The following is a 26,955-nucleotide window of genomic DNA, read 5'->3' on the forward strand; positions in this document are numbered from 1 at the left end:
CAATGCGCTATATACAATCAATCGAAGGACAGACAGCAAGAAACTTTCCAAATCATCCACTTTAACTTACAGGTATACAGAGTAATGTCGTCCTTTCATGTATCCTATGCCTTTAATTTCAACATAAACGGCAAGGACATCTGATACATGACATGATAAGCATGACTATTTAAAATTCTTATCAATGATATTTTGCAACTCTAGAAAGATACATTCTTGCTTCCTCGTCTGTGTTTGCGTTTTAAAGTTCATTTGGAGTTCAAAGATTTCCCCCCAAAATCGTGATATATCTAAAACTCTGACGAATACAACCCTTACATTTCGATTTCATGAGATGTTGGTTAATTTATTTTAAACAACATTTTATTCAAATACACGTACAAACTGCATCACAATACATTGGCATCTCTCAGTAGGATGAAGGCTCATCTCCTTTGATAGTAAAAATCATTTCATGGCGTTCATGATGGAAGCAGAGGACACTCACTTCTCCGAAACACCTGGTATTATTCTTCTAGTGTAAGTTGTTAATGCTATTTGATCGAATATCAGGATTACAGCTTTATTTATTTGTCTATAAACGTGTGTTTTTATCATCATTACCACGAGTTGACAATTAAGTCACACAACACTTAATATGTATATCCCCCAATTTTTACGAAAGATTCTACATATGATTCAGGGATATCCAGACTAAACTGTTTAATAACAAAAGTGTAGTGAGTACATTCATGGTGTTGTGATTATGTTTAAAGAAAATGACATTTTAATTAGTATTTATTTTTCAAAATCCCAAACAAATTGTCAAAAAGTGTTTGTTTCAATTGAAATAGTATTCATTTAGTGAGTATATTCCTGCTTTTGAGACCAAGCGATTATCCTAAGGAAATGATATTTCAATCACACGTGTTTAGTTGTTTTTTGTTTTTGTTTGTTTGTTTGGTGTTTTTTTTGGTTTTCAAACTGAATATTTTTTTTGTCCCAGCAAATTTGAGAGATGCCTGGGTTGGGATCATTGGTTCACCCCTCTAACACCTTGAAGCCTCTAACTGTAGGTCTCTTTCACTTCATTCACTGGTTCATTTTTATTACTTCATATTCACTCGTTGTTCAAAAACCATTTATTCTCCAAACTCACTCATGTGATAAAGTAGAGAGGGAGTTACATTTGCACACATTCGTACTTTTTTGATATTACATATTATTTAAAAAGCATTAACGGTAAGTATAATTACCCATAGCACGCGAAACGGAGATTTTCATGTGTTGTGTAACATAATGTGTACAAATGCTGTATCAGCAATAGGAAAGCAGACAGCACATTTACTTTACTGGGAAGAAAGATTGATAATATAATACAATACATTTACAGTATCGATCGTGTTTAGCACAGAGGACACAAACTAATTGTTTTTGTTACGTCAATAAGTATGATGTGATCTCAAAAATACATATCCATATTCCAAGTCCTAATTTTACGGAACAATCTGGAAGAGGAACAATTTTCATAATATCAATAGAAAGGAGAAAAATATAGAAGAAATAAACAATAAGTCTTATATAATTAAGTGTGTTTCTGACATGAGACATATGTGTAATAACAACAACGGCCAACAAACATTAGCGCATAAACACGCGTCTGACACCTTCACACATTCAGTTATATACATCAACATAAACACATTTCATGTACACACTCATCACACATGCCCCCTGTCATAATGCTTGCGTGCAGTTGTATATGAAATATACAATACAGAAATAACATGATCCACATGTGTTATATATAGTATTATGGAGCATGGAAATGTTGACACATGAATAAATAATAAATAATCGTGGGCCCCTACTCCTGGTTTATTTACACCCTAAACTGGTAAAAGTAGGTCTGCCATATATCTCGGAGATAATATTGAAGATCGACAAAATGTACGACTCCCTTTAACTTATGGAGCTATTGTCTTATCATCAGCTAACCCTAAATCATGATAACAATAAATTTAACTTGTATTGGGGCCGTAATGTGTTAGATATAAGAATAGCTGAAATGGAAATGACGAAGCTGAACGGAGACAAACATTACCAGGTAAACACTGTACATACCTTGGTTACTGAGCTGGGTACAGCCCTGTTATGAGAAATGTCCCGATTAAATGGATAGACTGGTTGATTATCTGATACATATTTATAGACTGGTAGACTGTAGGTGTTGTATGTATGCGGGGAGGATATAAAACTACAAAAATAAGGTAAATATAACAATTTCCTTTGTTCCAAATTATCGCTCATGTTCGCGAGGTTTTTTAGACAATTATATTTCCATCTTCTGTCAAATTGATTTACAAGATGACGTCATAAGATAACCTCATTCTTGATGTGATTATATTTTGATGTTTCGCCGTTTACACATTTAAATTATACTACTTTACTCAAGAAGGTATAACAATGTATTTCCTCGTTGAACTTTATATGTTATGTCAAGTCTCAGGCCGAGTTATGTAACACGTGTAATAATTGATATATATTTATGTTCACCAATGCTCTTATCGTATGATGTATCCTAAACACGAAACAAAATTGGTTATTGTTCTTTATTTACTGAAATTTCTTATTAAGCTTGTGTGTTTTTTTATATGTACGTATTAAAACATTGTTGTAAAACGACAGATGGATGGGAAAATTACATACGTAATATATGTTTGTGCAGGTAATATAATGACTTTGATAATTAAAATTTCTTGTATACCGCTTAACACAGATAAACCGGTTAACACATACAAATGAACATACAGTATAACACACGGTGTTGAACTTTTAACATTAAACATAAAACAGCCAACTAAAGTTGTCAATTGCGTTACTTGGTTGTAAGATTAAATGTTTATAACATTTTTACCCTTGAAATATCGAAAATTATTCCTTGTACAAATTACTAGTGAAAAATAGCATGTTTCTGCTCTTTTGAAATATCACTTTTTCTGATTTGACCAATCAAAACACTGCTAACAAACGACAGTTCGGAAAATTCAAGGCTAACCCAGTATATTTTGTTATAAAATTGTAATACCGAATATATATTTCACTCGTGTGGCTAATTAGCACCACTCGTGAAATAAGTTGGTATTTCAGAAGACATTGTTAGATATCTATATATCTACACTACATTAGGTGCAAGTTCAATTAATCATTTGAAAATTGAGGATCTTCTTTTATATAACTGTTTGATAAATACGAAAGTCAAATCGCTATATATAATGTTAATATTAAAATACAGTTATTTTAGTATACTTTTCTTCTTTATAACAAAAAACAAACAATGAATTTGGATTTAAATGACCACAGTCTCATTTAATATAAAACGTATACAACCTCAGAATATGGCGAGCAGGCTTATCAATTTATGAATTTAGTATGACAATGGCCGCAGCCAAAACTTATTATTACAAGTGCATGCAAAGGCAAGGACCCATGCTAAATGTCTACCCGCAGGTACCCGGACATAAAGCCCCTTGCCCTCTGACCTAGCAGATTTTGCCTGCACTTGTAAAAAACCGAAACCACCTCTCGCAAGAGGAACCAACATCTCCATCCTGGAGAAAACCATAATCCTGCCTTTAGCTCCCAGGATATCACGTGGCAAGCATTACAAGATCAGGATTATTATATTTAGACTTAGCACTGTCCTGCCAGAAACTCCTAGGATACCTCCGTAGCAAGATTTAGTCCCCCAGGGTAAACCATAGCAAGACTATTGGCCGAACAGAGCACAGTCTAGTATAATTAATACCACCAGAATTAAATAATATGACACAAAAAATTATAATTATATGCCTGCCCGCCATATCCTGCCACTCGGAACTGTCTATACAGTTCCGTAATCCATACAAAAACACATGAGGTTGTATACAGTATCATTGATTATAAACACAATGATCAGTTAATGTTACAAAACATTCTATTGCTTCCTGCAACGTGTTTAGGAATGAACCGTGTCATGCCTAAACAGTCCTTTACACGTGTGACTTATATCTGGGTGCTTAATCACCCTACCCCCCCAACATCTAACTCTGCTAGTCTGCCAGACCTATTTATTCTCTTTCTTTTCCTTTCAATAGATTGTACTTTGTCACAACCCCGATAGGTAATCCTTGGTAAAATATCAGACCATATAATAGTGCACCCAGGCAACATTTCGTGTATAAGTTCGACATCGTGCCTAATACGGGCACACAGGTCGCCAGTGGGGACGGACACCAGGTCATTACCTCCAGTATGAAGTATTAGAAAATCTGGTGGAGGCCTTAGTGACAGCTGGTCCGTAATAACATCAAATAGCTGAAACCAAGACATTCCCCTGTGCCCCGACCATCACACCAAAACGCCTCTGTGTCTTAGCTTCAAATGGCTGTCCAGCAGCTTCACAGACATCCGTTGTGCCCAGTATATTATCGATGAACCAACTATCCATACGTCTGAAAGAACTGATTGATTGATTGATTGATGGGGCTTAACGTCCTTGTTCCGGTTATAACCGAGCCTAGGACACACTGAAAGAACTTGCGCCGGCCGATTACTAGCCTTATATGCAAAGGGGGGGGGGGGGGGGGGGGGGGGGGGGGGGGGGGGGGCATCTCTCTAACATGTATTCATATATCAATCAAAAGCGGATGTAGGTTTTGTAGGCCGATGACTGCCACCGGCCTAGTTGTCTGTTGTCTGATTTTATCGTAAGGCACGCCTTTCATTGCTAGCGTTGTTGCCCCGCCAATTCTAAATGAAGGCCTAACGAAACAATGCATTTTTTCAGCACCTCACCAAACTGATATCCATTTAGAGGTGTACCGTTTAAATGTAAAAATAGATATCCCGAGCAGCAAGTTCGTACTTGAAGGAAGGCATGCAAGTTTTTAATAGGGCAGACGACATTTTCAGGGATACATGGGATTACGACAGTAAATTCTTTAGCAAGCTGGTCTGTCTTTGATTGCCTTAATATAATGACCATCTCTGTAAGATCTTTATTTATTTGAATATCAGACCTTAACAAAGGTCTATGTGCCAATTTCGCAGATGTATACACAAGCTCCCCAACCCGGAATAGACCAAAAAATGCTAAGTAAAACACTGCTCTAAATATATATATTTAAGCAATATCAGGACAGTAACGGATTTGGTTGTCATGGAATTGAGAATTGCAACAACAGATTGATTGTCGCACCGGAATAGTACTTTCTTGTTCTTAAGTCTATCCCCCCAAATGTACACTGCAACTAGAATTGGGAAAAACTCCAATACCGTTATGTCATCAGTGTAGCCTGCTTGAAACCAGGATTCGGGCCATGTGCCAAATGCCCACCGTCCTTCAAAATATGCACCCAATCCAATACCCTTCCTGGTCGAGCTATCAGTAAATAACTGTAAATCTGAATTGGTGATCCAAATTGATCACAAAACACAGACACGCCATTAAAAGAATGATGTTTTTTTTTTTTTTTTTATACTAATAGTTTTAGATCTTGTCGTAGTGCATGTGTGATCCTTATATGATGATAAGGTTTGGTTGTCCCCATGGTAGCGTTAATAAGGCGCCTACAAAAAGTTCTCGCTGGTGGGATAGCTCTACAAGCAAAATTTAAAGCTCCTAACAGGGACTGCATTTGTTTTAATGTCGTGCGACCTTTATTGAGCGAAGTGTTAATTTTCTGGATTATATCTTGCACCTTTGCCATGGGAACCCGGATACACATATTTATTGTATCGTTCTCTAATCCAAGAAAACATAGAACAGTACAAGGCCCTTCCGTTTTTTCCGGCGCTATAGTAACGCCCAACTCACTACATAAAATCTCAAATTCTTTTAAAGCAAGGAAACAATGGTTCGTGTTGTTTACACCTCCAAATAAAAAATCATCTAAATAATGCAGTAACTCCCCCTTGTCCAATCGCTTACGCACGTACGTTTTCCTCTATGACTGTGGAAAACTTCTCAAAAATAGAACAGGAGATAGAACAACCCATTGGTAAACATTTGTCAAAAAAAATACATACTGTCAAGCTTAAAGCCTAACAGATCAAAGTCACCAGGCCACACTGGGATTATCCTAAATGCAGCTTTGATATCTGCCTTAGCTAATAACGCCCCCCTTCCAAGCCTTTGGACCATTCTAACTGCTTCATCAAATTTTGTGTACGACACTGAGCATAATTTTGGATCAATGAAGTCATTAACAGAAGCATTTTGAGGGTACGACAAGTGATGAATTAGCCTAAATTGCCCGGTGGTTTTCTTAGGAACTAAGCCCAATGGTGAAATTCTCAAATTAGGCAAAGGTTGTACTTTAAATGGACCTTCTATTCTTCCTAACTCGATCTCTTTCCTACTTTTCTCCCTAGCAGCATGATTATTTTCGCGAATATACTTTAAATTATTTGCATGTGTTGTTTCTCGAGGGCCGGTATAATGTAGTGGGAAGCCATGTTTGAAACCGTTTACTAACTCTGACGCTAAAACTCTGTTCGAATTATCCCTAAGTAAAGCTTCTAACACATCAGCTTGTATTGGCGTGGCCCCCAAGCTGTGTTTTCCCCTTTCTGTTATTTCTTTGGGTACCCAACTGTTGTGATTCCTGTTTGGCACGAAAGGAATTACAATTCATTTGTGAGTGTCCACCATTACATTTCCTACAAACATGCTTAAAACGGCATGGATTGTATTTACATTTCCCTACGTCATTGTATGCGTTGCACACACCTGTTCTGATATTCTGATAATTTGAACCAGCAGCGCTACTTGCGTATGTGTTAGCATTCGAACCACCCATATTACGTGGTACTGACATCAACCTTAACCACAGGTCTGAATTCAGTTTAGCCCATGATTGAGGGCAGATCGCCTGACGTAGCCTAAATTGCTCGTCATAGATCCTCCAACCCACCCCCTGGCACCTACTGGCTGCGTCCCTAATAATTATCATGTATTGGATAAGTTCTAGAGTTTTTTCAGTAAATTTCCGCACATAAATGTGCATGTAAATCAGGAAGGCATCTGACCATTTCTCTATGCTCGGGATCCTATCCTTGAGAACTCTAGGCCTTGATTCCAGAACGCCCTGTTCATTAATACATAGATTACTCCCCGCATAAAAATCATGGAGTTCCGCGCTACCTTTTAGCAACAACGCTAAATTAACGTATTGATTTGCCCATATTTTCTGACGTAATTGTAATGGTACATGAGCCGCTACGTTGTCATCAACACAGTTGATTAAATCCGGTAGCGAAGAATCAAAAGGTGAAAAACCCCCCTGACATAAACTACCTGTCAACCCTCCACGTAGTGGTAAAATAGGCCTGCTACATGTAGGTATACCTTACCAACATTATTTTCACCCAAAGCCACCCTCCAAACGTTAGACAAGTCATTTTGCCGCCTAATATTCACCGGATTTAAATCAATTGGTGGCCTACCAGTCTCAACGGGCGCTCGTGCCTGTTCCCCCGGGACATTGTCCGACTCTGGGTCCGGCTCCAGCCCTGTCTCCTGCTGAGGTTCCGGCTCCGGCTCTGTGTTTCCTTCCGTCTGGAGACGTGCTGGCCTCCTTCTCTTTCTCCGACCCAACGCTCTAGAGGGAGTCCCTGCAGGCCTCTTCTTGGCTGACGATTTGTTATACACTGGCATAATTTGTTCAATTTAGTAATACAATGTTCCCACTAGCCGTACTTAGCACTGATACAATGTTCCAATACCACGCTGACGGAAGATATCCCGAATTAACACAATATTTCCAATATAACACAGTTTAACAATATGTCCAATATAACACAGTTTTACACTGTCTCTAAAATAACACAGTTTAACAATATTTCCAGTATGACACAGTTTAACAATTAATACTAAAAACCGGTTGTTATAAGAGTGCTGCTCATGAACGTGTCAAGTGCTACGGGGTCTACTGAGAACTGATCAGCTTCATGCAGGATACTCCCGATATACCTTTACATCAAAAGTGCGTGTCAAGTGCTACGGGATTAATTAAACAATTATCAGATGCAATAGGCATGAGGCTAAGTTGTGCCTCCCTTACCCCGGAGGGGTCATCAGTTAACCTTATCTGACATATACAGACGGCCACCGAGACCGGTGCCCTGACAGCTATAAAATTTATATCCCCCTGCACCGACTAATGGCAAGACCATCTATAATTGAGAGATAACTGAACAGCCATTAAATTAACCTTTGATATCCGGGTCATTATTTCACTCTTTACACTCGCCCTTTACTCAAATCTATTGATCGAAAATCCAAAATAAGTTTGTTTAATTATATATTATTAATTAAACTGTATTAAATTGACATTACGCATAACACGCCTCTCAAATCAAAAGTATGGTCTCTGCGTACAATATAACGATGTCTCCAAACTCAGTATCTGGTAAATGTGTATCTTTTTAGGGTATCAACTTGTTTACATACATGTATTAACTGCCATTAACAGTTTAGTCCTGCCTGCACGTTTTGTTTTTTGTTATCCTATTAATCTCTTTTCTGTAGTTTTAAAAGCATTATTTGCCAGAAGGTTAATTAAGTAATAACCTGCCTTCGTGGAACGTTATGTCAAATAACTCTCACAGTTTTATAAGACACTTATCTGTACTCCTGTGAGAATTGTACAACAAAAATAACTCTCACAGTTTTATAAGACACTTATCTGTACTCCTGTGAGAATTGTACAACAAAAATAACTCTCACAGTTGTATAAGACACTTATCTGTACTCCTGTGAGAATTGTATAACAAAAATAACTCTCACAGTTTTATAAGACACTTATCTGTACTCCTGTGAGAATTGTACAACAAAAATAACTCTCACAGTTTTATAAGACACTTATCTGTACTCCTGTGAGAATTGTACAACAAAAATAACTCTCACAGTTTTATAAGACACTTATCTGTACTCCTGTGAGAATTGTACAACAAAAATAACTCTCACAGTTTTATAAGACACTTATCTGTACTCCTGTGAGAATTGTACAACAAAAATAACTCTCACAGTTGTATAAGACACTTATCTGTACTCCTGTGAGAATTGTACAACAAAAATAACTCTCACAGTTTTATAAGACACTTATCTGTACTCCTGTAAGAATTGTATAACAAAAATAACTCTCACAGTTTTATAAGACACTTATCTGTACTCCTGTGAGAATTGTATAACAAAAATAACTCTCACAGTTTTATAAGACACTTATCTGTACTCCTGTGAGAATTGTATAACAAAAATAACTCTCACAGTTGTATAAGACACTTATCTGTACTCCTGTGAGAATTGTACAACAAAAATAACTCTCACAGTTTTATAAGACACTTATCTGTACTCCTGTGAGAATTGTACAACAAAAATAACTCTCACAGTTGTATAAGACACTTATCTGTACTCCTGTGAGAATTGTACAACAAAAATAACTCTCACAGTTTTATAAGACACTTATCTGTACTCCTGTAAGAATTGTATAACAAAAACTCTCACAGTTTTATAAGACACTTATCTGTACTCCTGTGAGAATTGTACAACAAAAATAACTCTCACAGTTGTATAAGACACTTATCTGTACTCCTGTGAGAATTGTATAACAAAAATAACTCTCACAGTTTTATAAGACACTTATCTGTACTCCTGTGAGAATTGTATAACAAAAATAACTCTCACAGTTTTATAAGACACTTATCTGTACTCCTGTAAGAATTGTATAACAAAAACTCTCACAGTTTTATAAGACACTTATCTGTACTCCTGTGAGAATTGTATAACAAAAATAACTCTCACAGTTTTATAAGACACTTATCTGTACTCCTGTAAGAATTGTATAACAAAAACTCTCACAGTTTTATAAGACACTTATCTGTACTCCTGTAAGAATTGTATAACAAAAACTCTCACAGTTTTATAAGACACTTATCTGTACTCCTGTGAGAATTGTATAACAAAAACTCTCACAGTTTTATAAGACACTTATCTGTACTCCTGTGAGAATTGTATAACAAAAATAACTCTCACAGTTTTATAAGACACTTATCTGTACTCCTGTAAGAATTGTATAACAAAAACTCTCACAGTTTTATAAGACACTTATCTGTACTCCTGTAAGAATTGTATAACAAAAACTCTCACAGTTTTATAAGACACTTATCTGTACTCCTGTGAGAATTGTACAACAAAAATAACTCTCACAGTTTTATAAGACACTTATCTGTACTCCTGTGAGAATTGTATAACAATACCTTTCCAAACAAGGCAGTTTAATACATATATGTCCGTTTTTCTTTTATTCATCATTTAACAGTGTTATCACATTCCAAAGTCAAATTTCGCGCTATCACTGTGACCTGTTTTCTAGTGTTACTAGTACAAGCAAAAGTTCCCGGCATAAATATCGTTCCTGGAATCAAACACGAAATCATCAATTTATTTTCAACAGATTGAAATATTCTACCGTTATGATATTCACCTTGTATACAACAAAACTACATACATTGTTGCTAGTTACATTGATCAGCTGTGCTATTTTCAATTCAGTAGCACGAGGATTAGAGACGCCAAATATACACTGAATGTAGATACCTCAGACAAAACGACGTCATTTAGTGATGATCATGGTTCTTCAGATCACTTCACCAATAGCAGCTACATTGAATCATTTAAATCTCATTTGTCTGGCCATCAGGAATAAATATATTTCATTAAAGCTACCATACAAAGTCAGCCGTAAAGGACAGTGTCTCTAGTATGTTACCTTTATTACATAATTTTGATTTAATCCTTTAAAGTCAGTAACACGTTTCTAGAAATACGTTTGCTATCTTTAGGCTTACTTGCATTTATCAAAAACGTCTGCCTTCACTTCAGATCATATTTGTTCAAGGACATACAACATTCCCCTCGGGAAATCTTTATGTTTACATTAAAGGGACTATTACCTTAGAGTTCAACCTCAGGATTTGTAGAATTCGGCCTATGAATAATAAGATATATTAATAATTAAGCAATACACGCACCTACACCGTCAACTTTGATTTTTTTTTTTTACATATTTTCGGGGTCGGAACATTGTTTATTTGTAAACAGTAGCACGCTCGATTCATTACGAGGAAAGCCGAATAGGTCACATGGTCCGTCACGTGACGAAGTCATTAACTTCTGTCGCAAAGAAAAAATGGATCACGAGGCAAGTGTAAATAAACACACGTCTAAGACATGGCACTTACTTTTGCGTCTTTCTGTTAATTTTGTTTGCAGTAAATGATTCTTTAGTGTTATGATATATAAGGTTTAACAACTTAACTTAGTAATTCGTTTTGTTGTGGCTTTGTCGTGTGATAATCAACTTTGTTTATCGCTGACGCTAAACTAGTAGGGCCCTAAGGGGGTAATTTCAATCTAAACATCAACTTACTGTTTCTCTGTCTCTTTCAGATGTTTAACTGGAATGTTACTGTATTCTTTGCCGATATGCACAGGAATTGATACCTTCTCTGTTTAAATAGATATCGGCTTCCATTCAGCTGGCATCAATATATTTGATATAGACACATGCAATTAATAAACAGTGTGACTCACACAAGAGTTAGACTAACTCTATACCTCCCAGGTACTTATAGAACCTGTTAAAAAGAATGAACGCCAAACGTAATGAGCTGGTCCAGTACCTTTCGCCTTTTCTGTCATGTATCAAGTTTTCTTTTCCAGTGATCCAAGACAATTTTAATAGCTTCGGTTTTAATGCAGATCATCACCAAATTGTTCGCTTATCATATATTATACAATAGACACCACCGCCAGCTTCTCAGAGCTCGGGGAAGGGGACAAGGTAGAGCATGTAGTAGTCTGAGAGACATGGTATACCATGCACAGTATGTGATAGAGGATTAACATATCCAAACATACTGTTGCTCTCCTGGTTTTACAGCAATTTCCCAAGCTGTGCTATGTAGAAAATTAGAGACAGGTCCTCCCTGAAGACTTTGGACATTCCATCAGTTTCAAGGCAACCATGATTGATTAACTGATATTACTCTTGTATGTTTAACAAATGTATGACAAAAACGTTTGTCTCAGTCTTTGCGATAAGTATGTATATAATGACATTCTTATTTAGTTTGGGTTGATGATGATGATGCTTTGTCAAAATATGATCACCTCAGGTCTTTTTCTGAGGATCATAATTCTCATCATCACAGTTGAGGTCATCCTCATCCACATTTCCACTGACATGGTTAAGCTGACAAAAAAGAGAAACAAATATTAATCTTCATTCTTGAAAGTACAAAGGATTAGTACACAACATACCACAAGTAAAAGATCATTTTTTCTAACAACTGCAAAGTATACCAACTAGAGAATTCAGTGAATTGTAGTCCTGCACAAAATATGAAATCATGGTTGCAGTGACTTTTAATTTTTGTAATTAACAGAAAGTGTTAGTTTTGTAACATACTCATAGAAAAAATAACGTTTTTTATCACTAGTATTTTCTAACCATATAGTCCCCTTAATGAAAGGCAACCAAACATATATTTTACATTTTATTTTTTCGATGTGAAAATACTATAGCAGATTATAAAATGTAAATGAGGTTCATGGATAGTATTTATTTGCTTTCTCAAAGTTTTACAAAATAAATTAACGATTCAGTTCCAATTGCATCCAACCTGGATATCTGCCATAACTGTGTATGCAGATGTGTACTTGGGACGTGTTCTATAATACTGTCACCCTGATACATAGCATCATCTGAAAACCTATCACATACAATTACCTGGTACGCTGAGGTTAAAGTCTGTTATCGACAATACATTGTAAATAAGTACCTCATTCTGGCGCATTGAGTTAGACATAATTATAGATTATCTATTTCGACCGGCTGTGATATCCCCTAACTCTGTATTACGTGAAGTCTCTATTTTGACACTCTCACCACTCGCTCCATGATCCACACGGCATGTAAACATGCATTCCCGATTTTTACCAGCTTTGGTATGCGCTATATCTCCCCTCCCTATTCTGTATTTGACTACATGCATTCTCTTATCTTTATATATATTCTTTACTGACCATGTCGATCGATACAACGTGCAGGACTTGAAATCAAGGACACAGAAGACTCTGCAATAACAGCCGATTACCCCCATCTTTTTTTAACCAACAGCGACAGCTTAAAGCGAAGCTGTGTAATACGATTGATGATTTCAATTTCACATTTGTTAACTTTTCCTTCAACACCACAACGACATCACTGCATCCTACTATGTCCAAGTTGATTCGATATTCATTGGCTCGTTCCTATTATTACGATTTCCGTGACAGATGTCGAATACCGACGGAGAAATGGCCGACATCATGATCTCATTTTGAAGTATTGTATTTCCTTGTGCGATATGAAGTCAGACATGTTTGATACTTGTTGATATTCTTAGTGGTTTGTTTTCACCTCCCTAGCTCTCATTTGTGATTTTGACTTAACCCTAGATTTGACCTAGATTTGTATGTCGGTTGACGTCGATGAAGAAGAAGACGCTGACCATGTCGGAGTCCCTGGTCTTATTCTCGTTGTACTTTTTCATGAGTCTCCATGCAAATTTGTATCTTTTTAATTGATTTTTCCTCTTTATCGATTTTGAATTTTTATTGTGGCTTCGTGTGATGTTGGTGTTCTTTGCTGGTTTTTATTGGCTGTGATATTTCCCTATACGATCTGTACTTTCATTCTCTATTTTGACCCATTGTTACATTTACATCTCAGTTATCTGTATTACGATTGCATTCTCTATTTTGACCCTGTGGGACGTACATATCATCTTTATTCTCTATTTTGACCCTGTGGGACGGATATATCACTTGTATTCTCTATGTTGACCCTGTGGGACGAATATATGACTTGTATTCTATATTTTGACCCTGTGGGACGGATATATCACTTGTATTCTCTATTTTGACCGGCTGGTACATATCTACCTGTACTCTGTATTACGATATCCGATATACTTGCACACTAACTAGATTTATGTCCTATGTTGTTACATGTTGCTGCAATCCCCTCCCGTATTTGTCAAATAGGAACATTTGGCTAGGTCAGTATGGTGTCATACCTACCTAGTGGAAAAAAATATTAATCGGGGCTATGCTCATTAATTTTCATATTGGATATGCAATTTGCTTACAATAGGTCGCAATTGCATTACATTTATCTTGATAACGGCAATTTACATTGGGGCATTGTGACGTCACGCAATACTAGGCCGGGGTGTTTCTGAAAATAGAAACACTTGGTTTATTACTCATTGAGAATTGTGGAAAATCTTACCATATGTAATATTTACTTACAAATATATCCAATAACAAAACTCAACTTTGCAATATACAGCTGGAATGATAACTGATTGACGTAACTGTACAGAAGTGTATGGATTAAGAAATAAATATAGTTAAAACGAATTTAACAAACTGCTTATTGAACCTAAATATTGATGATGAAGATAAATATTTACATAAAAAATGAACCACTAATACAACATGAGCATAGACAAATAGAGTAATGTCTATGCGATATAATACAATTCCTTCCTGGGATATATTTTCAATGATGTAATTACTGTTTAAAACATTTATTTCATTGCTGTATAGATATTTTAAGACGTGGCTGAATTTCATTTTCAGTATTCATATGACTCCTTTAAGTAGTGTGGTTCATATTATACATCGGTCGATTACCAGTCGAGGGTCAAATATTCTGGACTATTGCACAGACACTGATGATATACTTGTTTTATTACATAATCACTAAAACATACTTAGATGGCCTAGAATTCGCCATGACTGTCGTCTTGCAGTATTGAAATCAGAGTGACTTAGACGCTTGAAAGTGTAGATTCAGAAACGCAACAGGTGATCAATAGTTCGCACGTGACCAAATTTCAAGGCGTCACAGGAGTTCAATAGTTTTCGCACGTGACCGTGTAATAGTCAATTTAGCTGTGCAATAGTTCAAAATATAGCTGATGCGTATAGTTACGGAAGATCAAACGCATTATGTAATAAACTGAATTGTAATATGTGTACGTAGGGTCAATAGTTCATAATTCCTTGTTTATTGCATTTATAATCTTCATGTCAAGTTATTCAAATATAAGCCATGAAATTTGTGATAGAGCCAAGATTGTTGTTAACTACTGGCAATAAAACAGACACGATGCATTGTGATAAATTGATGATGGATTTATAGGCTGTTGACCAGCTGTGGTATGTGATATATCTCCCCTCCCTATTCTGTATGACTACACGCATTCTCTATATCTTATATATATATATATTCTAATTACTGACCATGTCAATCGATACACCGTGCAGAACCTGAAACCAAATACACCGACCTATTTTTGGTATGTTCTGATGGTATATATACTATCAAATCGAGAATATATACTATCAAATCGAGAGTATTCTGTGTTACGTTCTGATGGTATATATACTATCAAATCGAGAGTATTCTGTGTTATGTTCTGATGGTATAGATACTATCAAATCGGGAATATTCTATGTAAAGTTCTGATGGTATAGATACTATCAAATCGAGAGTATTCTGTGTTACGTTCTGATGGTATATATACTATCAAATCGAGAGTATTCTGTGTTACGTTCTGATGGTATAAATACAATTTACTATCAAATCGAGAGTATTCTGTGTAAAGTTCTAGTGGTTGTGTATGTCACGGTCGAATCGACCGTATTCTATATTATGGTAATATTGTTTAGAGGCTATCATACCGCATTCTGTGATATGCAATTAAGGTTTAGAGGCTATCAGACGGCATTATGTGATATGTAATTGTTGTTTAGAGGTTATCAGACCGTATCCTTTGCTATATAATTATGGTTTAGAGGCTATCAGACCGCCTTCTTTGGTATGTCATTATGGCATAGCAGCTATAAGACCGCATTGCAAATGATGATAATATGGTTTAAAAGCTATTCGACCGCATTTTGTGGTATGCTATCATGGTTTAGAGGCTTTTATACTGCATTCAGTGATATGTTATCATGGTTTAGAGGCTATCAGACCGCCTTCTTTGGTATGTCATTATGGAGGTTATAAGACCGCATTCCAAATTTTGGTTATGTGATTTATAGGCTTATATGACCACATTCTGTGGCATGTTATTATGGTTTGGAGACAGATTCTGTTGTATGTTATGGTTTAGAGAGTATCATATCGACTTATTCTGTGTTATAATATAATGGAGAACAGGTTATTAAATCGATCTTATTCGCTGTTTTGTTATTCACGTACAAACTTATTACATTCCTAACTATGTATTTATTGATCTGATTGCGTTTTTTCATATCACTTCATATGATATCATTTACCGGCATAATGATTTCACTTGACGTCATGGTAATTTTATTTAAGATAAAGAAATAAAAAAGATGTCTAGAGAGAGGAAATGAACGCATTGGAGAGTGTAAAAAAAAACATTTCCGGATATGTTTTGAGATTTTGTTTTCATTTTTTTTATACAAGATTTGTAAACAAAATAGACAGATACTGACTAAAATAGAATGATAGACTTTTTATGGAATTGTTCCCTTTTTTAGATTCTGTATTGCTATTTTGTGCCTACTGTATGTCCATCCGTCCATTAGTAACAAAGAAAATTATTTACTATTAAAGCAAAACTAAGACAACTCACTACATGCTTACTCATATCACTGTACATTTTAGGTCTCTGAAAGAGATCTTACGGCTCTTCTAGATGTTCATACAAGATTTGAAGGCCCTTTGATGTTTTATGTTCGGGATAGCTGGACATCTTGTGGGCGATATATTACTTCTGCTTACAAGTTGATCCCGTACACTATGTGTTTTTCCTAGTACACAGTAGATCATAGATCTTATAAGGGAGCTTTTAATTTCCTTGTGTATCTTTATATTTGATATTGATCGCTGGGCGCATTTTAAACCCATTATGTATTTCTATATGACTGGGCGATTTTCATCATTTGATAAAGCTTAGGTATGTTCTGGGAATTTTTGTATATGACTTGGGATTGCTCATAGCCAGATTGAACTTTTTAGGTCGGATGACGTATTTGTTTACTGATGATAGTATAAAGTATTAGCTCATCAGTTTTGGTCATAGATATACTCAATTGTGAAGGATTTCTAGCTGAAAAGGTAACCAAATACACTACATTTTTACTTCATTTAAATAAAATAAAAAAGCTCTGAAGACACGATTTCAACTCTTTTACCCATACGTGGTGCTTAAATCCGCGAACAGCTGTTCGTACGTTGTGAAAACATTGATTTTTTGTAGTAAATTATTATGATGTGAAATGTCACATCGGACTGACTTATCCACAAGATATCTGCCGGAAACATGACATTGAAGTTTTACCTGTACAGAACACTGATATAAGGGTTGCTTTATAGAACCTCTGTCTTATTTCTACTTCACAGACGATGTGGACGGCGGTACGAATTGTGATCCTGACAATTGCCCAATCACAGGTATGGCCTTTTTTTTCTATTATCATATACAAACATCTTATAAATCTGACATCAATTTACACTGTTCCCACTTTTATTTCAGGTAATGGTTTTGTAAATAGCTTTCGGTTGTAATTAGTCGAAAATCAATTTTGTGATGGAGAATAAAGCGAGATAATCAGAACGTCGTTGACAATGTGTGAGATGATAATAATATAATATTTTTACCAAATCATTATTTAATGTGGGCAATATGTTCAGTGCAATATTAATCTTTTTGTGGAATATGACAAGGCTAACGGAACAGTAATTGTATATTAGGAATAAACGTAATTTCCTAAGCAATGGTTCGAATGAAGTTTCAAGTCTGTCAGTACCAATCTTTCCTTTTTTTTTTTTTTTTATAATATACCATGATTATGATTGTAGAACTATGCCTTCGTTAACACTTCAGTACAAATAAAATACCGTTTATAAAATAATATGATATTTGTGCTTGTGTTAAAGTCTTCCGTCATCATACGTTAACCTAATCCGAAATGTCATTTTTAATAAAATAAACAAACACTATTCAACTCTAACTGAGGCAAAATACAGAGGAAAGATTTATATTAACATTATTTTACACCTGTTTCTTACATAATCTGTGAGTGGCAGCTCAACAGTAAATATCATCAATGGTATGATGGGAATGGATAAAATGAATTTCTTTAACATTCTTAAATAAATTGAAGTTCTCTCCCTTAACGTGTTATTGTTGTTACGAATGTAGAATATTACATGTCAATATAAATTTTTATTGTAATAATTAGGAAAGGTCTTAAATAGGCTAAGTCTGATGTCCTATCCATTTGACATATTGAAAGCCCGTATAGTTTGGTTGAAATTGAAACACTATTAAATACATTCCGTGGGATACTTATAGGAAATTGTAGAGGGTCTAGTGACTTTTTGACGACACGTGTTGTGGGAACCTAGATAAATTCATGTAATGCTATAGATATATTCACGTTAAATAATTTGTAAGTTGAAGAACACGAACAATGGTGACGTTTAATAACAGGATATAAGATACAATTTAACAACAGGAAACGGACCTTCAGCTCAGAAGTGTATATTTAGTAATTCTGGTGTGCGGGACATGCATTCCTGATTGTTAAAACTTTTATGAATCACCAATAGTAACAAGAAGACCCAGCAACAGAGGGCGATACTTAACTTTACATTATCTATGTTGTGCAACCATTCGGACATGTACATTTTTCTCTTGTTTTGTCTGATATTTTGTTTCCTTAACCTATCAAAACATAGAGAAACATATTAGTCAATCAATCAAATAGGTTTAAATGATGGTGTTAAAATTCATACAAGTAAATAACACTTTAAACTGCATTTGAAAGATTCTTCCGGTATGACGAATTGACCGTTATGACCTCCAGTATTAATTAATAAGTTCCTGTTGATACTGTTAACTCATAATGAGTAATGAAACCACAACGGACTCATGCCCCGATCATATATAAAGTTGTATCCTGTTTGGAGGTTGATCCGATGCCCAAGTGGATGGTCATTATACACGATGCATGAGATACATATGTACTTGAAGTGAACAGCTATGTTCAGGGTCAAATCATGATAATTATAATTTGTTTTGACATGACTTTACAATCTCAGTATAGATATTTCCTGTAAGTATTTTGGAAATGTATACAGATAAATTGCCATGAAGTACGTGTATATATGTATGAGTAAATGTATCTTAGAGTGTGATCATCCTGGAAGTATGCGTGTATATAACTGTTAGTAATTACTACACACTATCGCTTTATTCACTTTGCAAACAAAATTACTTGTGATAATCATTAACAGTTTCTTGTGTCCAAATTCGTGATATCAATAAAATTCAGGACAACACTATGTTAGAACGCCTGTTTATTTGTTTATTTATTTATCATTATTTTTTATTTCTATTTTTTATGTCATGCACAAGTGTCTTCGAAACCATTGAGAACTTGTGCTCAGAATCAGCATCGTAAACATGAACATATTCTATATCCAAGAATCAGTATTATACAGAGGAACATTTTAATAAAATAAAATAAAAAAAGTTCCTGTCTTTCTTTTAATACGGAGGGGAAAGGGTTCCCAACCTACATTCAGACAGATGCTCCTCATCTGCCTATGATTATCACATCACTTAACATCTTGTTTAATTATCCTTGTCTTCTTATATGATATCTGTGTTCTTATAGAGAGGCCACAATAGCCTAGTCGGTTAGAGCACCGGTCGTCTAACCTCACGTGAACACCCGAGGTGGTTCGATGTTCCAAACTCGTTTGGATTTGTGATTCTCGGAAATCCTCGAAACGGACCGAGCTGTCGTGGTTATATCCTGCGGCAAGACACTTTGCCTTTATTGATCTGGATTGCATGCGACGATATGAAAATACATTGTTAATATAATAAATTGGCTGTCAACTTTACGTAAAAAAAAGATTTTTTTTTTTTTTTTACAAAAAATACGAATTACAAAAAAGTAATTTGTCTCATGGAAGATATTGGGCTCTGACTTATACTGAATCATATGTTTTACATCATGTATATATTCATTCTTCAAAGTATTTTAGTACCCCTTTACTTTCATTGAAGTTATCAATATAATACAGTTTCTATTTTATGTATTAACCGCATATAGTAAAATGTGCCGATCTGTTCCAAAACTATTTTTCCTTACTCATCTAATTGAGTGTAGCGGATACCTTGACTTTGTCAGATACTAAGAAAGGGTACTTTAGTTTTTCTGCTTACAGTCCATGCTTCATACATTATTGATTTTGTTTTCTATATATGCATCTTATCGCTTCTAGATCAAAATCAAAAACAAATTGAAATAGCGATAAACTAATATTGTGCAAAAGAAACGAGTTAATAGAAAGTATCTTTAACATATTATATAATGCAACCATATCGTCATTCTAAGGACGTTAGGTGCCACATATGGTGGGCAACTTTAGAAGGGAAGATATAAAAAGGCTAAAACAAATGTCAAATAAAGAAAAGACTGCATTAACCCCGTAACGTAACCAAATTGATGATTTTTGAAGGATATTGTTCTTATTATTCCATATTATTTATTTCATAACAGGTGACTGATGGAGTCATTCTTCCCGACTCAGGATGCGGGGCAACTAAAGGATGTTACCCGGAGTCATGTCCCGTCAACGGATGCTCGGATTTCTTCGTCAGCTGGGAGGACGCTGGGGATTACCTCCGCTTTGTGATGACATTTGAGATATCTGCTGGTGACAACACATGGGTTGCTTTAGCCTTCTCAAAGGATGTATCTATGGTAAGAAGGACATAGTGTTGGTTTTTTTTACATTGACTGAAATGTCAATACCATAAACTTTTTACATAATAAATGCAGTTATGATTGTTCTGCCTTTCTATTCTATTATCTGTATGCGTTAACATGTTCCTCTGAAGTTTTTTTTATATCTGATCATCTGTGTATTATAGACAATATTTTAGATATTATCAAATACATGACGTTCAGTTGTCGTGTAATTTCTTCCAGCCAGATTCCAGTGTTGTGATGTGCAGACTGGAAGGTGGTGCCACATCGATAGAGATGGGACATACAAATGCGATGGGCTTCAGTTACGCATCCTTATCGGTACGAACTAATATAAAAATAAATCTACATTCATGCAAAGATAAGTTCTATCCTATCTCAAACTTTGGAGGGGAAGGGGGAGGGGAGGGGCTATGACTATGGTGTTTAACATTGTAGGGGGTCGCGGTGGCCAAGTGGTTAAGGTATCCGGACACTTTATCACTATCTCTCCACCTGGGTGGTGAGTTTGAAATCCAAGTAGGGCAGTCGCCTGGTACTTACCGTAGGTCGTAAGGTTTTTCTCCGGGTACTCCGACTTTCCTACACCTCCAAAACCAGGCACGTCCTTAAATGTTCCTGGCTGTTAATAGATCGTTAAACAAAACAAACAAACATTGTAGTATCCGTCACAAGCGCAAAATTTTCACACGCTAAGATTTAGGTAAGGGCAACTGTATTGCGATAGCCAATATATTGCAATACTTTTCTGTGATAATATATTGCAATACGATTTTCAGATCGCTATATATAACACTGTAGGTGCTAATAACAAACGAAGATAAGATGCATTACGGTCAATATGCTGACGTATTATCATCTGGAACCTGTGGCTTCTTTTTCAAAATGTTCATTTATAATGCTACTGCAAAAAGATAAAGTTTTATCATTGCCCGGAATGTGGATTGCTACTTTAAAATATGTATGAAGAGTGAAAGCTATGTGTGGAGAGCGAAAGCTATGTATGAAGAGTGAAAGCTATGCATGAAGAGTGAAAGCCCTGCTGCGCGAGGACAAAATATGTCAGATAGGATATTTAATGAGTAAAGTTTTTTGTCAAAAGAAAAAAAAAACCCAATCATTATTGATGAAGCTTGTTGCATAGATAAGGCGACATATCACACAAACAAAATAGAATACTTATCGATGTGATAATGATGTCCACCATAAATTTAGCCCATGCTCACCACTAACCTGTAGTATCATGACCTTCCAACGCTGTTTTATATAGTGACTAGTTTACAACTTTTTTACAGAGTAATTATGGTCTACAGAACACGGCTGTTAGTCGCAATGGAACTCTGGTTGTCTGCTCATTCGACAGGATAAAAAACGCAACCCAAACTGAGGCTCAAATATTTGACCTTGACCAACCTTTGCATCTCATGCATGGACAAGGTGATATCGCTAGTGGTGCGTATTTACAAAAATAAATAACGAATAAAATGACATTTAACAGGACTAAAATAGTCCATTACTCAAATATTGTGTCTGCAAATACAAAAAATCTTAACCGGCATGTGTTTCATTTCTTTTTTGGAATTTTAATGTTCAAATCAGTTTAAACTGTACGAAATAAGCTTGATGAAGCCATTTAAGGTTGACATGAAACAAGTATCATTAAAGTATTATTAAACATTTATATTTATGCCTTTTAATCCTCAAAGTCGGAAACTAAATTCAGTACTGAGATATCGCCCCCGTAGTGTGATTTGGACTTGTCTGCTTATCAGCATACTGGTCACTTTCGCTAAATGACAGTGACATCAAAAGTTTGCATAAAATGATAAAGTCACAAGCATCACTGACCAGTCATAGAGGGACGGAACATCTGTAATGATGCAGTTTAAATAATTTTGGCTGTATTTTATCTGAAAGTTGTAAATATCTTGTCTGTCTTTTGAACAATCCTTTTTTTGCAAGTGGCAGACACTGCTAGTTGACTTTAAGTGCCCAAGGTTTGCCGTAACCTGAGTACAACGTTTTAATTCCCTTTGATAGTGAAACTGTTCAGAATACACATGTACTAAACGTTCGAAAGAAAGAAAGAAACTTGTTGAGTTGCGGTGCTGGTAAACGTCCCGATCCAGACTTTGACATTTCTTTCGACTAAGTTTGAGTATCATCCGTCGTTTTCTATGTAACCCTGGTAAATACTAGCCGCAATATACCGCTCGGCTAGAGAGATCTTCTCTTTAGCTCGATCGGTTGAGCATAAGACTAGTAAGCCAGAGATCCCGGGTTCGATCCCTAGCGGAGGAAGTGATTTAAATTTAATTTATCAGGCGCTCTGTTACATTGGCGCCCATGTAGGGACCCGCGAAAATTACTCAGCCTTGCCCCACAAGCATCGCTGTTACCCCTGGAAACTCGAGAACGAGTTCTTTCCTCTAGGGGGAATATGTAACCTTGGTAAATACTAGCCGCAATATACCGCTCGGCTAGAGAGATCTTCTCTTTAGCTCGATCGGTTGAGCGTAAGACTAGTAAGCCAGAGATCCCGGGTTCGATCCCTAGCGGAGGCAGTGATTTGAATTTAATTTATCATGCGCTCTGTTACATCTTTGTATCAGTATTTCAGGCCCTTGGCATCACTGACGTTTTCTAGAATGTCATATTACAGTTTCTTTCAAGCTTGGCACTTCTGTATATAACTCGCAATTTTTACAATCCTCAGGCAATCCGCAATACCACAGTAGCCGATTTGTAACTTCAAACACGTTTGACTTACTCAATGTAACACAGCCTTCTGAAGGGACTACCAATTCACCCACAACTGTACAGGTAAGCTTTCTTGTGTTACGATGATGCCATCATTTATCAATTGATATACAAACTAGTTAATCAATAGATCACAATTACCAAGTTTTCACATACTAATTCTTTGTTGACAAATGATTCTTATTTCATTCCGGTGTATACATTTTTATTTTGTTGATATTTGTAGAAGTATGTTTGATGAATATTTTTATTGATATGAAAATAAACATTTTTACTGAAAGATATCATTTTTAGCACTTTAAAGCGTTTCCGTTCAGAAGGTAAATACACGTACAAGTAATAATATATATCAAATACGTTTTGAAAAACGCCTGTTTTTTGTAGACGTAATGAGATTGCATCGTGCAGTTTGAGTCTATTTGATAACTTTTTCTGGTTGTTTGTCCACCAACAGCCGGGAGGGTCCGTTACATTAGATCCTGCTTGTGGGGTGACTAAGGGCTGCTTCTCAGACTGCCAGGGCCCCAGTTGTTCTGTTCTGGTCACATGGATGAATGTTGACGACCAGAATATCGATTTCGAGATATCGGCCGATGTCCCTGCAGGATCGGACAGCTGGGTTGCCATTGGATTTTCAGACGACAAATCCATGGTATCCAAAATTTAAGATATTCAAGTAAACTTCATTGAATTGGGATCTTAACAACAAGATATAACATCACCGACATCCTAGATATTGCTTCTCAGATATAAAATGACATTCTGTATAGAACAATTTTTGAATTAACACTAACACGTGAAAAATAGCGATGATAGCTTCTTTATGAGACCAAAAGTTACATTCAACGAAGAGAACGCCGGAATGTCTTAAATATAAATTCAGAGGCTCAAACTTTGGGAGGTTGGGAGCAGCATAAAGTATGTAACTTTTGATATCGTATGAAATATGCTGCAGACTATTCTAGTTTTCGATCTGTCATACTTGCTCTCTGCAGGAGAAGTTACACCTTTCATTTATATATGACATGAAGCTTTATATGTTATCTTTGATAACATTATTTGTAGTAAATTGAATGAGTTGGCATGCTCGAATAAATGATACAATATTTTCCCAGGGATCAGACAGCGTCGTCGCCTGCGTCACTTCCGGTGTTGTATCGGTCCAAACAGGATACAACACGGGGACAAGTTATGGATCACTCACTCCAGTGTGTATACAATACGCATTTTTAATCTATCAAGTGATATTTTAGTTGCTATTATGGAAACATTTCAGTCAATTGTATTTGCACGCTACGAATAATTCAAGTTAAACTTCCACGCCATAGCATTAATCTTAACAAACATCATTATGATGAATTATCATTAAAATCTCAATTGATCACGTATTTCAAAAATATAACCTTATTAAAGTTTTAAACAATTGATTATTGAGTATTTCGCATTTTAAATTTGTATTTCCGTGGATTCTGTCCTCGGTATGTTTATATACCCCAAACAATAAAGTGTATTCTATTTGATACGAAAGTTGGACTGTTTAAAATTGTAGGATAACCTTGGACTAACCTCCGCGTCCGGAAGTGTGGTGAACTCCGTTCTAAACTGCAAGTTTACACGAAAGACTAATATAACTGGAGAGCCCTCTTTCTTCGACATCCGAGAAAACTGGCATCTCTTCTTCGCTCGCGGACCAGTAGTGCCTGGTATGTCAAGTTTCATAAGTAACCACATTTCTTTTTTGTACATTGACCTGTTAAATAAGAGAAATGATAACATACACGTATTTGAGAAAAAAATCCAAAGCATAGACAATAGACAAATACTACCAAACCAAAAGCACATAACGGACAGCATTACTGTAGGAAAAATACAGAGCTCTATATTATGTAGTTTGATATTTATAATTTGGCATACTCTGTTATATTAACGGTAATTTCCCAAATGACACTGGATCCTTGCAAACGTATGCCTACAGGAAACGAACTGCTTGAAATCCCAACTAGCGTTCCATCACAGAACATAGTTATGTACATGTCACACTAGCATCAGCCTTCGGCCAACGCTAGCCGGTTTTTTGCTGCTATATATATTACTCTTACTATATCTTATTGTATGTCTAGTACTGTTTATGTATTATGTGATTTTATTATTATTCATTGCGTCTTGATAAAAGTGCGGATTGCTTCGAAAAAAATCATTTTCCACACTGTTGAAATAACTCCTTTGCCCCATATTAGTTCATCCTTATATATGTGTATATGTGTCACTTGTTTAGAACAAGACTTTAACGAATATTATGTATTTTTGTATTAATATCTTGTTTTAGGTAATTTACGAAAGCACACACAGACACCGATTGTGAGCGAGGGGACCGTTGATTTCCTATCTACTGATCTACAGAATGCAGCAAAGCTCTCATATATCCTTGTCAAGGTTCACGGTATGCTCAATATCTCTTGTTTCGTGTCATGTTTCTAGATAATCCTTCCTGGTCAACCGTCTATACTTATCTCTCAGATATATATGGTGTGTAGTACAATTTTCACTTAGTGCATCAAAACACTTACCGTCTGGCAATTGTTAATGCTAATGTCGGCAATGTCTTTGACTTACTTTCTGACACGCTATGAGATTGATTGTCAAAATTGATAATGGTACCAATAATTACAGCCCGATCTGTGTTACATATTAGAAATCAAACAAATTCGACCTTATTAGCAAAACCAAAAAGATAGCACAGACCCCAGGAAGGGTAAGTGTTTTAAATCTATATATGACCCTCATTATATTTTATCTGTCAATTTCAAGAAAGGTCTTACCAAATGTGAAGCGGAAGTAAGCCAGAGGTGAAGTGGATTTGAAATTTCATTTTTTTTTTTTTTTTATATTTCTTTTCTTTGGGTTTCATCCTTGCATTATAGTGCCGCTACTTTGATGAAGATTTACTTGGTGTTGCTATTTGCGAAAAAATGCTTGTTACAGGTTCTCTTATGGTGGTGGCATGGGTTTTGTTTTCAAGTATCGGCATCTTCGTCGCTCGATACCTCAAGCCGATGTGGCCAAATTCTACAATTCTAGGACAGAAAGTCTGGTTCCAGGTAGGCAATGTTAAACTACATAACGGCTTTAAATTGAGATCATTGGGTTTTTTTTAAATATAAGAATCATTATTTAATAAGTCACACACATTTAATTATTTTAATAACAAAGATTATTGAATAAAGTGTTTACGGTACCTGCCTGTTGTTTGTCATGAATATAGATATGGGGGTCTCTGTCATTACAATTTGTATTTTTTT

General features: G+C 35.8%; 1 protein-coding gene across 1 annotated transcript in view; it reads left to right on the forward strand.

Moving 5' to 3' along the window:
- Positions 1 to 2,103: 2,103 nt before the first annotated feature.
- Positions 2,104 to 26,955, forward strand: part of LOC117327504 (putative ferric-chelate reductase 1) — a 28,110-nt gene continuing 3,258 nt past the window's right edge. The window contains exons 1-11 of the mRNA XM_033884531.1: positions 2,104 to 2,249; positions 17,511 to 17,561; positions 20,687 to 20,890; positions 21,119 to 21,217; positions 22,192 to 22,348; positions 23,613 to 23,719; positions 24,111 to 24,308; positions 24,772 to 24,864; positions 25,206 to 25,359; positions 25,983 to 26,096; positions 26,639 to 26,754. Coding sequence (XP_033740422.1) covers positions 17,514 to 17,561; positions 20,687 to 20,890; positions 21,119 to 21,217; positions 22,192 to 22,348; positions 23,613 to 23,719; positions 24,111 to 24,308; positions 24,772 to 24,864; positions 25,206 to 25,359; positions 25,983 to 26,096; positions 26,639 to 26,754 — 1,290 coding nt within the window. The 5' untranslated portion in view covers positions 2,104 to 2,249; positions 17,511 to 17,513. The remainder of the gene's footprint in view (positions 2,250 to 17,510; positions 17,562 to 20,686; positions 20,891 to 21,118; positions 21,218 to 22,191; positions 22,349 to 23,612; positions 23,720 to 24,110; positions 24,309 to 24,771; positions 24,865 to 25,205; positions 25,360 to 25,982; positions 26,097 to 26,638; positions 26,755 to 26,955) is intronic.

The sequence above is a fragment of the Pecten maximus genome, chromosome 5, assembly GCF_902652985.1.
Source record: "Pecten maximus chromosome 5, xPecMax1.1, whole genome shotgun sequence".
Taxonomy (NCBI): domain Eukaryota; kingdom Metazoa; phylum Mollusca; class Bivalvia; order Pectinida; family Pectinidae; genus Pecten; species Pecten maximus.